The sequence below is a fragment of the Lichenostomus cassidix genome, chromosome 2 (genome assembly GCF_008360975.1).
Source record: "Lichenostomus cassidix isolate B80296 chromosome 2, HeHo_3.0, whole genome shotgun sequence".
Lineage (NCBI taxonomy): Eukaryota > Metazoa > Chordata > Aves > Passeriformes > Meliphagidae > Lichenostomus > Lichenostomus cassidix.
In genome coordinates, this window is record NC_139482.1 from 119554208 (window position 1) to 119569406 (window position 15199).

At 37.4% G+C, this 15199-nt stretch overlaps 1 protein-coding gene across 1 annotated transcript in view; it reads right to left on the reverse strand.

The window, feature by feature from the left end:
* TRPA1 (transient receptor potential cation channel subfamily A member 1) overlaps positions 1-3958 on the reverse strand; it is a 31051-nt gene extending 27093 nt beyond the window's left edge. The window contains exons 1-3 of the mRNA XM_085053031.1: positions 3772-3958; positions 1200-1362; positions 70-245 (exon numbers count right to left, since the gene is read on the reverse strand). Coding sequence (XP_084909157.1) covers positions 70-245; positions 1200-1362; positions 3772-3891 — 459 coding nt within the window. The 5' untranslated portion in view covers positions 3892-3958. The remainder of the gene's footprint in view (positions 1-69; positions 246-1199; positions 1363-3771) is intronic.
* Positions 3959-15199: the final 11241 nt, after the last annotated feature.

Below are 15199 nucleotides of genomic sequence, written 5' to 3' on the forward strand. Positions count from 1 at the left end.
TTGGTGTTCTGCACACAGCTGCTGCTGAGCTACTTATCAAGTGTATGTTCACGTGGACTTTAGACTTACCTTCACAATTTCATTGTGCAGGGACTGAACAGCCATGTGCAAAGGTGCCATCATGTTGGAGTTGAGAATGTTTGGGTTGGCTCCTCTGCTGAGAAGCAAACGAACACTTTCAACCTGGTTTTTCTTTGTGGCCCAGTGCAGTGGGGTATTTCCAGAAGAATCCATCACATTTAATACTAGGTCAAAGGAGAGAAAATGAAACAAAACAAAAACCAAAGCAAAACCATCAAATGTTCTGATTGCACTGCAAAAAAAAGGTGTCTTCAGTGATGGGAGAGTTGTAACACCTGTCTATTTCTTGCCGGTTGTTATACGTCTTTTTTTTTCTCACCCCGAGAGTTACTTGACTTCCCTCTCTCCCTGACTCTTCTTTTTCCTATTTTATTTCACTTTGCAGCTATTACTTTAGAGACTACAGAGAATAAATGAGTGTGAATAACTGAACTAAGAGGTAACGAAGGGGTGCTTGTAAACTGTAAGAAAATTAAAGACTATATCTACTCTGTTTCATTTAAGAGCAAAAAAGTAAATTCACACCAGTTATTGAAATGGTCTGTTCTACATATATATTTTGAGCTTGAAAATCAAAGATAAACTTCAAAAAATTTCCTAAAAAATTAAGTCAAAAATGACAGACTGAAAATAAAAAAACATATTTCAGCCAGAATAATCTAAAATTAGATTGGTCATTAATAGGGGGGCAAATGAGCTTTTCAGAGCCATTGTAGGTTTTCTCAGTAGCCTACAATCTATCAGTGGAATCCAATGTAGTTCACAATGCTTATTATATAACAGGCACATAACATAAATAAGGAATACAGAAAGTCAAGTCTTCTGTACAGTCATTGCAGTTTTCTTTTTCATATCTGAAGACTATATATCTGAGTGTCAAAAACAAAACAAAAAAAAGACATATTGATTCACTGCATTAAAGAGAAAACAGTCCTACATAACAAGGGTGACCCAAACTGCACCCAAGAGTGCAAACTCTGGCAGACAGTTTGAATTATATTTGAGTTTATAAATGGAGATAACACATATCAGTCCTGTTTCAGTTGGGTTATGGACACCTTGATTATGGAACTTTTTTTTTTTCTGCTAAATAAAGTAGTTCATAAAATGCATATTACCTTCACAGGAAGAATCGTCTATGATCAGCTGCATGAGTTCTATTTGTCCTCCTTCCGCAGCGTGATGCAGTGGGGTGGCATTTAATTCATCCACTTTTGTAAGCCCAGAACGATTCTTCTTAATGAAGCTTCGTAGCCTACAAGCACTTCCATCTGAAATAACCTGGTTTGGATAAAAACATTCTCATTGTCTCATTCTCCTAAAAGGCAGGATGTTAGCAATGCTATAAAGTGATTTTGTGGGCATGTTACCACTTAATAACTCCCTCCCAGTTTTTTGGTTTCATACAGAAGTCCAGAAATCCTGATTAGATTGAGTCAGCAGTGAAACTCTGATTGGTTTAACTGACTGCAATATAAGAGCCAGATGAGAAACAGTGCAAAATTAACAAAACTGGAAATCATCTTGAATACATTGTTTTCTCTTCTGTGGTGAGCTCAAGATCTTTCTCCACAATGGAAAATCTCAAACATGCAAATTCATCACTTATGTTTTTATAATCTTTCCTGCAGTAGCTACGTCAAACAAATTCAACAGAGAGGAAAATTAATAATCTTGAAAAATTCCTTTTTTCAGATGTTTCTGCAGAGACTGATACTACGTCCTTGGCTTTCAAGTTCAGCCATTGGGCTTCTGTGATGTTCTTTATGTTAGAGCAACCAATACATTTTTTAATTTCAGCAGCATGCTTAGAACACCAGGCTATTATCTTAGCCTGAAACAACCCAGTATCTCCCCAGTGAGCCCACTGACAGCTTGATATATTCCAGGTACGATGCTTTATCACCAAAGCCCACTATGGAAACTCTGCTGATTCTTATTTTAGGATGTTCCCCAAATATTTCTGTTACAGTGATTCAAACCCCATATTTCTACATGAAGAAAAGTGAGAGAAAAAAATTATTGCAGTGGAATGGGCAGGAATTTAAGAAACAGATATTAAAAATTAAGAGAGAAAAAAAAGAAAAAAGTTCAACTACATTGGGTGGAAAAAAGGAGAAAAATGCCTATTTTAAGTAATGCAAACTTTCAAAAGATATGTAAGCAAGCAAAGAACAGAAAAAGGAAATTCCTTAAAAATCACTCCTTTCTCATCTGCAAAAGAGAAGGAAAACTTTTCTATCTAGGATCCTCTGAGTCACAAAGATTCAGCAATTTTTGCTGTCCTTAAGCAAATATACATTACTGGGCAGCCCATTCATGTGCTTGAGCACGTGTTTAGCTTCATTCAGCTTAATGGGCCCACTGACCTCAGTGAGGTTACTCATGTCAATAATGTTACAAATGTGTTTAAACATTTAGAAGACTGAGGCCAAATACAGGTCTAGTGTCTGCTTCAAAAGGGCAATCAGAGAAAGCTAATTGAAAATGTGATATAATTGTGGAAAGGGTATTTTAGATGAATCAACTGTCACAAAAATAATAGCTCAATTACACACACAAATATCTATACATTTTAAACATGCCAAAAAGCTATTTAAGAAAACCTTATTACAGAGCCCCGTATTTTCTATTCCTTCTAATAGTCTACCTTTATTATTTCTATCAATTTAGACCACATTTTGCCACTTTTAACATTGGATTTACTTCTCAACGTAAGACAAAATGTGGCATGATGATAACTTCTATTGACAAAAGTAAGATTTAGCAGCCAATACTGCAATATTTCACGAACAAAATAAGGAAGAAAGTAGTTAGGTGTCCTCAGTACTTGGGTTGGTTAAAAACAGCTAAGCAAGTTATTTTAAACAACAGCAGCTCCTTTGTCCTTTGCCTGAACAGCTCTGAAGTGACAGATCACCCACCAGAGTGACGAGCCCCGTTATGCTGAAGAGGTGTTACTCAGGTCTACAGCTAGTGCACAGAAAAAAATATGTGGATGGAAATGACCTGAAGAGGTATTTAAACCCATCTACAAACTTTGTCAAATTTGTTTAGCCTGCTGTTAAAAATCTCCAAAGTTATCCAAGTCTTCCATCCTGTTAAGCAATCTCTTCCTTTGCTTGATTATTCTTGCCCTTAAAAAAGGCCTCTTTGCCTTTTGTGTTTGTATTGCCTAGCAGCAATACAAATACATGAGTTCTCATCCTCTTCTCTATTAAAAATGGGAAGATACTATGTTCTTCCTGGCTGCAGTCTCACTTTTGTAGTTTGCACTCCTGGTTCCCTCTCCATTTGTAACAGTTCTAAATTTTCTTTCGTGTCATTTTTACTAGAAGACCTATTCTCTTCCCTCATGACCTCTGGACTTCCCTCCAGGAGGGGGTCTCTTTCTGTGCCCCAGGGGAATGAGAGTTGTGTGTCAGCAGCCTGCCACCCACCCACATCCTCCTTCACCTGCTCCTCTGCCTGCCCGCTCACCCTGGGCCACACAGCATCAGTGTCCTGTGCCTTCGCACCCCACGGGCAGGGCAGCTCCCAGCCTGTCTCCCATCCCGCACAGACTTTGATTTCTCCACTGAGAGGAGCGGATCGCCGGGACGGCTCCGCACGGCTCTCCGCACGGCTGCCTCCAGAGACCCTCCAGCCGCTCGCCCGCCTCCCCCTCCACCTCCCCGGGCTCGTACTCACCTTGAAGACATCCTGCGAGGCCACGGAGGCGGCATCGGCCTCGCACACGACGCCCTGGTAGGAGGTGGACGCGGCCGCCTTCTCCCGCGCCCGGCAGAGCCGCAGCAGAGAGCGCTTCATGCCGCCCGCCCGCCCGGCTCCGAGCAGCGCCCGCCCCGGCCGCTCCGCCGACCTGCGAGGCGACACACCGAGTGACGGCCCTGGCCCCGCGGGGGAGGCGGGGAAAGCGGGGAAAGCGGGGAAAGCAGGCGGGGGCGATCCCGGCGGGGCGGGCATCCCGCGGGGCGGTGGCTCCCAGCGCGGGCAGGTGCGGGCTGCGGCTGAGCCGGCAGGAGCGGAGCGCCTGTGCCCGGCAGGGACACAGCCTGAACTGCTGCTGCCTAACCCTACCCTGCCCTCCCGCCTCTGGAACACGGGCTCGAGTTTTCTACTGTCAGCTTCTCTTCGTAGCCGTAACATTTTCTTGCAGAATTTGTTTGACCAGACAGTCTGGGGAGGTGTAGGAAAGCTGGAGGAAGAGTACAGAAAGAAGTAGCATGGGGTGTTTCAAAGGGTTAATCCTAAAGTGCCTGTAACTGAGCCAGTCTTTATGGAAACGTGTGATTGGGGAAACTATCAATTTTCTTAAATTGAGAGGAGCAGCCCTACCGAAGGTCAGGTAGTGGACGGGACAGAGGCTTAGGAAAAGCTGTAGGAGTCACAGGAGGTGATTTTTTGCCTGAGTGTTCATGGGTTATGGCAAGCGGCAGCTTAAGGACTGCCAAAACCAAGTGTCACACCCCATACAGCCTATTTAATAGCCATCAACAAGAATATTTCGCTCATTCCCGTTTTTAATTCTTTTTATACTGTCTTTGCTACAACATCCTGTGCCACTAAGTGCCATAATTTCATTATATATTTGAGAGAAAATGTTTTTTTTTACCACTGGCTTCACTTAGTGCTCCCCAGTGTTTTTATTTTGAAAAATGAAGAATTCTTCCCCATTTTTTTCATGCCTGTTAGTGCTCATTATTTCACAAAGCTCTTCCAGCACTTTGCTCATTGGTGGGGCTTTGTTCATGCGGTTTTCCTTCTTACGGATGCCACTTTTTATCTCTGCATAGCCACATCCTGCTACTCTAAATCTTTCCCATGCCCCTTTAGAAACAGAATGGGAAGACTTACATGGTCACGGTATATTTAAGCAATAGTATTCATTGCTTGTTCAATTTTTTCTTCATTCCTCTCATAAATGTTCACAAATGTATTTGGGGTTTTTTGAATGCCACTCAGCTAAGTTCCCACAGAAATTTGCTGCTCCAATATAATCCCTTTCCAACTGGTGATAGTATCAGTAAACAGCATTCAGGTACACAGTCATATGAAGCTAGTTAGTGTTCTGGGTACTCACCTAGAATTTATGAACATTGAATTTCATCTGACATTTCATTACTGTGCCCCAATATCCCAATATTTTGGGATCTCCCACAATCATCTGTGTTTTCAGTCATTCTGAAAATTCAACAGTGCCTTCCAGGTCACCAGAAAGTTTTTGCAGCATTTTATCATCACTGACTTTAAGGGGTCCCAAGGAACTTCCTTGCTTTGTAAAGCTGTATTCCTAGTCTATATTTTTGAGCCCTTAAACAAATTCAGGAAATCTTTCTTGCCTGTCCTATGAAGTTTAGGTTCATTCAAAGAATGAAAGGAGGGACCCTTTTGAAGAACTTTCCCAAATACACTCATCACTGGCATCATTTGCACATCTTATGCTTGCTGATTCCTTCAGAGAGTTTCACTGGCCTGTGTAACACCTGACTTCTCTCTACAAATCCTCTGTTTGTTATTTTGATCCTGCTATTTTGAGCCTGTAACTCCAGGATCATTTATAGTAAATTGCTGAATTTACACATCTTTAACTAAGCAGTCTTAAGACCATGAAGCTAAATAGTTCAAAGACTAAATGGGTGGGTTTAAGTGCTTGTGGTATAAACCTTCCTTCCTGGTAATTATCTGGAAACATTAAAAAATGGGACAAAAAATTTCTTCACCTCACATGCTGCTGTAGCCACAGGTATTGCAAATGTTCAACAGCAGTGCATTAAGGTACAATTTTGTTGTTACATCGTCATTAATTGTGACCAAAAGGAACAGGGTCATTTATACTACAGCAAGAGAGCTATACTCCAGAAAGCTAGCCATTAGTGTCTGCAGAGATTCTATTTACATGACTTGGGATTAAGGCACTGGAGGAGCTCTCTGTATTTCCCATCACTTTTCATGGTGCCCTGATTAGTTGGCAGTCCCAGTTGGTGAGAATGTTCACCTTCCTATGGTGAGATCTCTTTGAATTCCCTGTCTGGCCTTGACTTTTTTTGTTGCTCATAGTACTCTTTATGAGAAATTATACTCTACATCTGGATATTATACAAAGAAAATAAATGCCATTTTCTGCAGGAATCATTACCTACAAATAGAAGTATCACTGAAATACCAGTAAGCATTAGTAAAGCTATCATCCATTTCTTCTTAAAATCCCTTAAATTGCAGCCAGAGGAATGCTGTGAAACAACAGAAGTCATGAACCTCAACCAATCACGGTTTTAGTAATTTTTTTGAATATGAATATTTCTGCTCTCTTCTTTTAAAATCACTGTCACTTTTTAGTCTTCCAGTGAATGTTCAGAAGAATGTTCTGACTATGAAAAATTGTACAAAGGTTTTCCATGCCCAGTAGGATTCAAATGGAATTTTAAGTGGGCTGACCACAGCTTTTATTTCTGCATAATGATTTGGCATAAGGAACTAATTTGCAGAAGTAGTCGAAGAGTAACCTTTTGGACAGCTGTTTTCCCCAAGAGTAGATTAAAATACATTTATACCATTTTATTTCAACCATGATCTTGCTAATGGTAGAAGTGGATCCATTAGTACAAGCAAAATTCACTAAGGGTAATCATACCACAGCATTTCATTAAAAATATGATTGTTTAATAATTAAATTGTATATACAGCAAATATGCACTATTAGAATACTGGAGCCTGAGTAACACAGTATTGCAATTTTGTTAATTTTTCAGACCCAGGAACCATAAATTCAAGCAAGTGGCAGTAATGAAAAGGATGTACTGTATTTTTTTTTGCTTTGGGAGTGATTTTTTTGGCACCAGTATTATATAAATTATGATGTGTAAAATGATCGTCAGGATTTTGTGGGTCAGCTCAATTCAGTAAGCCAAATGAAGTCATGATGCTGCTTTAGATATTGATTACAGCCATCCAGAAATTAATCTGAGTTACTGTGTGAATAAGCAAGAATGCCTTGTTTCCTATAAATTTTCAGAAACATGCTTGTACTTATCATGGAGAAAGAAAATGCTACTGTCATTTTCAAACAAGTGAGATCAGCTTGACTAACACTTCACACTTATGTCTAATGGATTTTTCATTGCATTCTTTGTTGAGATTTTGCTGTAGTAGGGAAAATTCTGCTATGCTCAGCAGAAGGATTTAAGTTATTGACAGGTTTGTTACATGCTTAATTAAAAACAAAAGAGGATGTAGAAAGCAATAATTCATTGTGTTACACTGCAGTGTGTTTTTTCTCTAATGATGAAGTATTATATGAAATAATACAATTCAGATTTTGAGTACTACTCCTGGTATTTTGGACCAGAAGAAATTTAAGTGTGGTCCATAGAGTAAATCTATGATTTGAAAGTAAGCATAAATTTATTTTACAGTTAATATCTATTGTAATAAGTAGGTGTCACTCCATGAGAACATTCTTGGGAAGGATACTTCTTAAGGTGTCCAGTGCAGCCCAGCAATGAAGCAACTATTGGCTTCAAGTTGGCTTCTAGACAAAAATCTTATTCTGGATCTAGACAAAGTTTAGGGGTATGGTAGCAAAAGTGAAAGTAACTCCTTGTCCCTGGGAGGGTTGGATGCTTCAGAGTGGAGTGTATACAGAGTAGAGGGGTGGCTTAGGTACCCATTTCAGGCAGTAACCCTCATGTGAAGCTGGGAGCTGAGCCATCTCTGGCAAAATATCTTTTAAACAAGTATTTGCTTGTTTATATGACTCTTACAAAGCAGGCATCATATGGCTTCCTCAGACTAAAGAGATTAAAACATTCTCTCTACTTCATAATTAGGGCAATCATGGTCACCAAATGGCAGCTTGCTTTCTGGTAGTGATGCTCTCTCTTCCTCCTGTTGGAATTGTGCCAAAGTACAACCAGAGACTGTCTTGGTCAAACTGCTGATGTTTGATTCTCCACCACACTGGAAAACTAACTTGTTCCTGCTGTCAGTACTGGTTTTGTGGTTTCACATTCAGTTACCACGGACCAGACCCAGAAACCCCCTATGAAGTGGGGAAATCCAGCCTGGGCATTTCCTAACCATGAATTTTAGGAAAAGCTGAATTATCAGGCTTCAGAAACTTTCTGATATCTCAGTCTAGTCAGACTGAGGCATGGAATATAGGCTTTACACTGCTTATTTTGAACAAACTTATTTTGGTTTTGCATATTGTGAAGATAGACCTCCATCTGTACCACATCTAAAAAAAAAAGGAGAATCTTGCTAATAAAATACCTAGAAATAGATATTAATTTGTGTTGGAAGGGACCTTTAAAGGCATCTAGACCAACCCTTCTGCAATGAGCAGAGACATCTTCAGCTAGATCTGATTGAAGATATAAGTGCCTCAGGATATGCATGTAAGGGTTGGACAAGGTTTTATTTGGGACAAGACAGTCCTAGATTTTGGAAGCCTAAATCCCACCTGCAATCTGTTTTTGATGACCAGTTACACATTCAGAAACATTATTTCTTAGTGCTTCTTGGTCTTTCCTCAGCAGCTGTGTATTTTACATCACCACTGCTGTCCTAACACGCATCCACACAATTTTCCCCACTTGGTATATTTGCTGCCTGCCAGGGAACACGGCATCCTCATTGCAATGGTGCTTTTCCTTCATTAGCCTGTCTTTTTAGAAATTCTCTTCTCCTATGGACATCCTATCCAGACAACTCTGCCCTTTACAAAGATATCTTAATCACACATCATCTATTCTCTCTCTTCTTTGATGCCATTTGTTCTTTCAAAGATGTAGTTGGTTATTGATATTGAGCTGTTATTGATAAATGTCTTTAAAGGTGGAAGTTCTTAAAAATGACTGTGAAGAAAAACCTGACAGAATATGACCTAGTAATTCATAGCACTCTATAGAGATGTACTTGTCTTTGCTATATGCAGTTAAAAGAAAGACAAAATCAGTAGGAATAATTTCTTATCACAATTATATAAAATGCATTAGCTATAATTCTGTTGAATGTTTCCTTGCAAATGTTATTTCCTAATGAAAAAATGCGGTAAATTTTAAGCTCACTGTCTTGGAATTCCCCCATTTTGTCAGATGTTTTTATTTATTTTTTTTAAATATGAAGTTTCCAAAAGAAAACTGATCATTAAGGATTTAAATAGCAGTGAAAATGTGCTACAAATTACTAAGTGACTATGAATCTACCCATACTTAATCATATCAAATAATTATGATTTCCCAGAAGATTTGTGCCAGAAATGGCTTGAAATCAGTATGAAATAGTGAATTCTCAACTTGGAGCATGAGTAGGGCAGGAAACCCAAATAAACAGAGAAATGAACCAGATTTTGGGATCATAAAAGTAGGTAGCATTGGGAAAAATGCATGTCAGGATTTTCAGTGGGGGACATACTGATACTATTTTCCTCAGAGTGTAGGGTGCATCTCACTGCTAAACCAGAGTGCTCAAACTCTTTCATGATTATAGTTGCTGGGAACCAGTGTTGGATAATATCATGGATGGATAACATCATGTCATGGATGTCTCCCCCAGTTTGCAACTAGAGAAAATGAAGGGTGGCAACCTCAAACATGGCAAAGTAGCATTAGTAAAACAACAGTGCACAAGATCTCCAATGTCTTCATGCTGGCATTTCAAACTCTTTTTTTTGACCGTATCTGTACCCTTTCTGCTATCTCCTCTCTTTTCTGTCCTTATCCCTTGGCTTTATATTTCAAGTCTGCTGAGTCCTCTTTCTTCTCTTCCCCTGCCATTACTTTCTTTCTGTACATATTATTCAGCCAAAGTCTGTCTTCCTCTTAACTTCTGCTGACTAGTTTCTTTCCTTTAAACAAAGAGGATTCACTTAACTCTCTGACTTTCTTAGGGACAGACATCTTCTGAAAGCACTTCCATAAATTCTGATATCTAAAGAGAGATATGGATCCTACTTTTCCAGTGATTAACCTAAACCTCTTGGGGAAGTAACTGGGAATAATGAATTGAATCTATCTTGCAGAAAAAGTCAACACTGGATGTCTTCAGTAAATGCTTTCTATGGATCATCACAGACTGCACTGCAACAAAATGCATATTTTTTTAAATAGAATGCAGTTTCTATTTTCTTTGTTAGATTATACCTCAGGTCTTCACTTCTTTCAAATATTAATAATTTACTTTGCAAGTTTTCTATATCACTTTTATTTTTTGATGAATTGCCTGTGCAATTTCACCAAAATCATGAAGCATAACTTTTGGTACATTAAATTATATTTCTATCAGATTGGAAAAAAAGACTTACTGAAAACTAAATTTATTAAAGTGTATGTCATACAGTACAAATAAGATATATATATATATATATATATATAATTTTAAAATGAAAGAAAACATTATCTTGAAAATGGTTGCGTATATAGTTAAGCAAAAATAATGCTTACATACGTGAATCTAAAAACATGTGAAAAGATATAGTTTTGTTTTAAATTAGTCAGTTTAAACAAATATAATTCAGGAAAGAAGAAAAAGGCAAAAATATCTTAATGAAATTACTACATTACTGCTTATTTTAGCTATTCTTTAAGACTTGTTGACAATTGACTTGATTTCCACAAGTCCTGGGCATTCCTATCCTAACTGAAGGATGGTGCCTATGTCAAAATCAGTCAGACATTGTGTCTTACTAAGATTAAGTTATGTAAGCTCATTAGATGGAGTAGATATGGGTATTTGTTTGAAATATATTTTCTATTTCATATTTAGTAGATATGAAACTATGACCAGACTCTCATCAATAATAGACTATTTTAATCTAAGTGAATTTAATTAAATATTTAATTTTTTTAAAAACATGACTTGGAAATAAAGTTAATATCTACCAGTAAGGTAGGTACAATACTCAGAATGGGATTTTTTTCATATGGATATGCTGGGGAAAATCAACAATGTCCAAAAAAAACCAAAAAAGAAGACCAGATTGTGAAAAACTTTTGCCAATAAAAAGAAATGTAAATTCATACTGAACATGAAAGGATGTATTATTTTTATATTGCATTTTCCTGCTTGTAAAATATAGGTTTTATGAAAACCAACTAAAATATATATCATTCAGTTTTCCAATTAGATGAAATTATGGCAAATTTGCATTTCAATATGAATCGTAAAAAATCTACCTTGTATTTCAACAAAAAATTCTCCCTAAAAGCAAAAGAAAAATACGCCCAACAAAAATTTGAGTGACAAAATCTGAGCGAAAACTATATTACGCTTACCATTCAAGAAGTTTGCAGATGATTTCTCTCTGAAGCAACACATATATAAAGAACACAAAGATATGACTGTTTGGATCCTTATCTGATGCTTATATCAGTAAGTTCTTGTGGCATGTGAAGCCACCAGTTGTGTCATCTGGTGGTTCACTTTGTGTAAAGACATGCTTATTTAAAAGAGGCAGGTATGCATTGCTCAGTGTGGGAGGAGCGTTGGTACTCATCAAGGGAACCTTGAAGCTCTCTTTTTTTAATACCTCTAATCTAACCCCATTTCAATTCTGGCTGCAAATGTACCTTCCATACAAGAAGTTTTTTCCCCCTAATGCAATATCTTAGAGCAGTTTCAGTTTGTCAGGTAGTCACTGGAGGGTACTTGTTTACCTATTGCAGTGAACTAATTGCTTTTAATGGAAAATCTAAACATCGCTGAAGAGGAAAACTGCCTGCTTATGAAATTCACTTTACTAATAAATGTTTCAAAAATTAGAATTACCACATAAAAAGTAGTGGACTGTGATCGATTCCGAATGCAATATGGAGCAGCGTAAGAATTGCATATGCTTTCTCTTTGAAATATAAATCTTACTTTGTCTTCTGCACTTTATTTTCAAAGTGCCACAACGTTGTTCAGTTCATTTAAACTAATTCTCAGAAGACTGCTTGGCCCCATTTGCATTAGACTGAAAGAAAGATTACACAGTTCTCAAGCTGGAACAGTTACTGTGGTCAGCATTTTGATAAAGAACAATGTTTTCTTATACTAGCACCTATCAATTACATTGTCTCAGCACATATACCAGAACACGTAATTGTGCAGCCTAGGGAAAATAGCTCACATACTTCAAGTAGTATCACAAATTTAACTTCTGTGCAATTTCATATTCCTTCAGAATCCACAAGCCTTGCTGGTTTTCAAACAAGGGATTGAATTGTGGTTCAGAGAGTAACATTTTCAAGCTTTTCTATAATTTTGATAACATAGAAGCTGGACAGCAGCAAAACATTTAGACTAAAATACTTATTCTAAATTTAAATAAAGTTTTATTTAAATTTTTTTTTAGATAAGGAAATTTAGAAAAGTCTTCTAAATTGACACTGGAAAAGGATGACTGAGGCTTTTGATTCTGCAGCTCATCTTTGCCCAGCCTGCTGAAACCCACCGAGCATTGCAACTCAGTCATGCCAGCACTGGTTTTGACCAGATTGCTTAGTGACTTGAGGAGACAGATGAAACTTCCTAACCTCTCAACAGTCAAGCAACGAGGACATTTCTCCCTACAAAAGTTGTCTAGCATTGCTATATAATTCTATTTATCTGTCTCTTTGGAGATGGAGTCTCTATCTCAGTAAACAGAAAGTAGATATGGACACAGAAATAGTCTAAGTGCTAGTTGAAGCTTTACAGCACAATACGATTAGCTTTAAAAACATGGTGCTGAGAAAGAGTGGTCTTGATAGACTTTGTGAACTTACCAGTGCAGTTGGAATTGTTTCCCAGTGCTGCTGTACAGTGCTTGAAGCATGAAATATGTTGTGTTCCTGGGCTGTTGTTACAGCAGATAACTGGATATTACAGTGCTCTGTCCTATTACTGTGGACATGGTTGGAATTTTTTGGATATTGAATAGTGTTTCTCAGCTGGAAAAACTAATTTTCTCAAAAAACCTTTAAATCACCATGACATTTTCTGTGAGGAAACTTCAAAACTAATAGTTTGTTAAAAAAGGATTTTCACTAAATTCAGTCACCTGATAGCCCAAGTGTTCCTGCCATATCCTTCACCAGGTGAATAAATTCTACCTTAAAAGATGTTAAGTTTCTTGCCTCTATTGTTTCTCTGATACCTTACTGCCTTCATAGTTGAGTGCTTGCAAATTAAATTTATTCTATTTAATTTATTCTAAATTAAATGATCTAGGGATGATAATTTCCTCTTGATCAACATTGTCTTCTGTTTTAAGCTATTACTACCTCACTATAGTATCTCTCTCTATGTTCTGATTTACTTTGAAGAAGACAACAGTAACCCTTTACAGCCATGATTTTGACAGACTCAGCAAACCAAACTACTCATTCATTTTCTTTTTAAAAACTCCAACAGTCTCTTGAGACCTGTTCCAGATTGTTCTCACAGTTTCCAAATTATCAGTTTATAGGGTTTATCTTCTGTGATTATTATAACAGGCAGCTAAGCAAGTAACAGCGCATTCCAGAATTCCAAGTGTACACTAGGACAATTTTAGAACATTTAATGGGACTAATGAACACATTGTACCCTTTCTGTTGCCCTGAGATTCTAGTCATACTTTGGACTCTTCAGACACAGACTAGGAGTGTTTCAAAGACGTCTCCCTTGTCTCCCTCTCCCTTTTCCTGATGGTCAAATTGATGGTCAGTTGTTCTCATATACCTCCAGGTGTAGGGATTTAGAAATCAAGTATGAGGGCTGAGAACAACTGGGACTCATGCTTCCAGGATATTTAGGTCCCTAATCCCTAGATACCACTCTCAAGGAAAAAGCAAGGAAGAGACAGTATAACATGATGAAGAAAAACATCCAGAGTGCAACTGTGTCAGCCAGAGGAGTACCTAGGCTGCACACAGTGTGGAAATAAAGATTCCAGTATATTTTATATACTTTTCATACAAATATCAAAAGGTTTTTTTCAACTTTAAAAGGCAATAAGTGCTACAATAAAATAAGTGCTGCTCAAATGAATGGGTATTAGGTGCTTAAATATTTTTTATCCAGTTTTAAGAATTCAATTTTTAAAACTGACACAAAAGGATTAGGAAGAGCACCTGTGAGAAGTTTGCTTTTTTGTCATAGAAGCGACACAAGTTAAGGGAGAGGTTGGGATGGAGCCAGAAGTGCTCCATAAGTCGTGTCAGCTGGTGATAATATCTACAGAGAGAAGCAGAAAAACATAGCAAAATACACCATATCAGACAAAATGATAAAGATAGTATTACAGAAGCAAAAGCAGCAGAGAAAGCAAAGAATGAAAATTAAGGGGGAAAAAAAGCAAAGATATTTATTTGAAAATATCTTCCACAGATTGGAAAAAGTGTGAAGTACTAGCAGTGGTAAAATTAAAGGAAAGATTTTACATATGTCATCTAGTGAGTCCAGAGCTCAGATTCATAGATTCACTAAGTAAAAATTTTAAAAAGTGAATAAAGGGATAAACTGAGAAGTGTGAGGATATCTTCATATGGTGGTACCGTGAGGAAGGGAGAGCAGAAAGTAGTTAAAGTACTAAAATACTATCCAAGTATTTTCCATTTTGAAGACAAGTTGTTCTTTATTGAGATTTATTATAAAATGAAGATGAGAAAAACTATGCACAGTTATGCCTAATGATGAAACATATCAGGTACTCAGCACTGTAAAAGGTGTAACCATTTGGAAGGTTCACAATTAGAAGTTTTTAATCAGAAATATTGTCTAAATATAGCCAGTTGAATACACCCTGGCTAATTTGTTAATTTTTTTTTTCTTTTTTTCCTCTCCTAATGACTCCATTTCTGCTCTCTGGAATGGAGATACGGCACTAGATTTCAAAGCAAGAAGCAAGATAATTGTTGCTAAAATTACGTAAAACATAAATGAAGATAAGGTCTGTATAAAGTTTAAGCTTAGTGTTTGAACAGTGCTATCTTCTCAATGAATATGTGACTTTCATAAAAAGACATTTTTTATGTAGAATTTAATTATAACTTCATTTAATTAAAATATAATAGTTAATGTCAAATTGCTATCAGTGCCTTGCATCCTTGCATCTTGAAAACATATTTATTTTTGCTTAGGGAAAATTGTGATAACTATGAATGTATCTGAC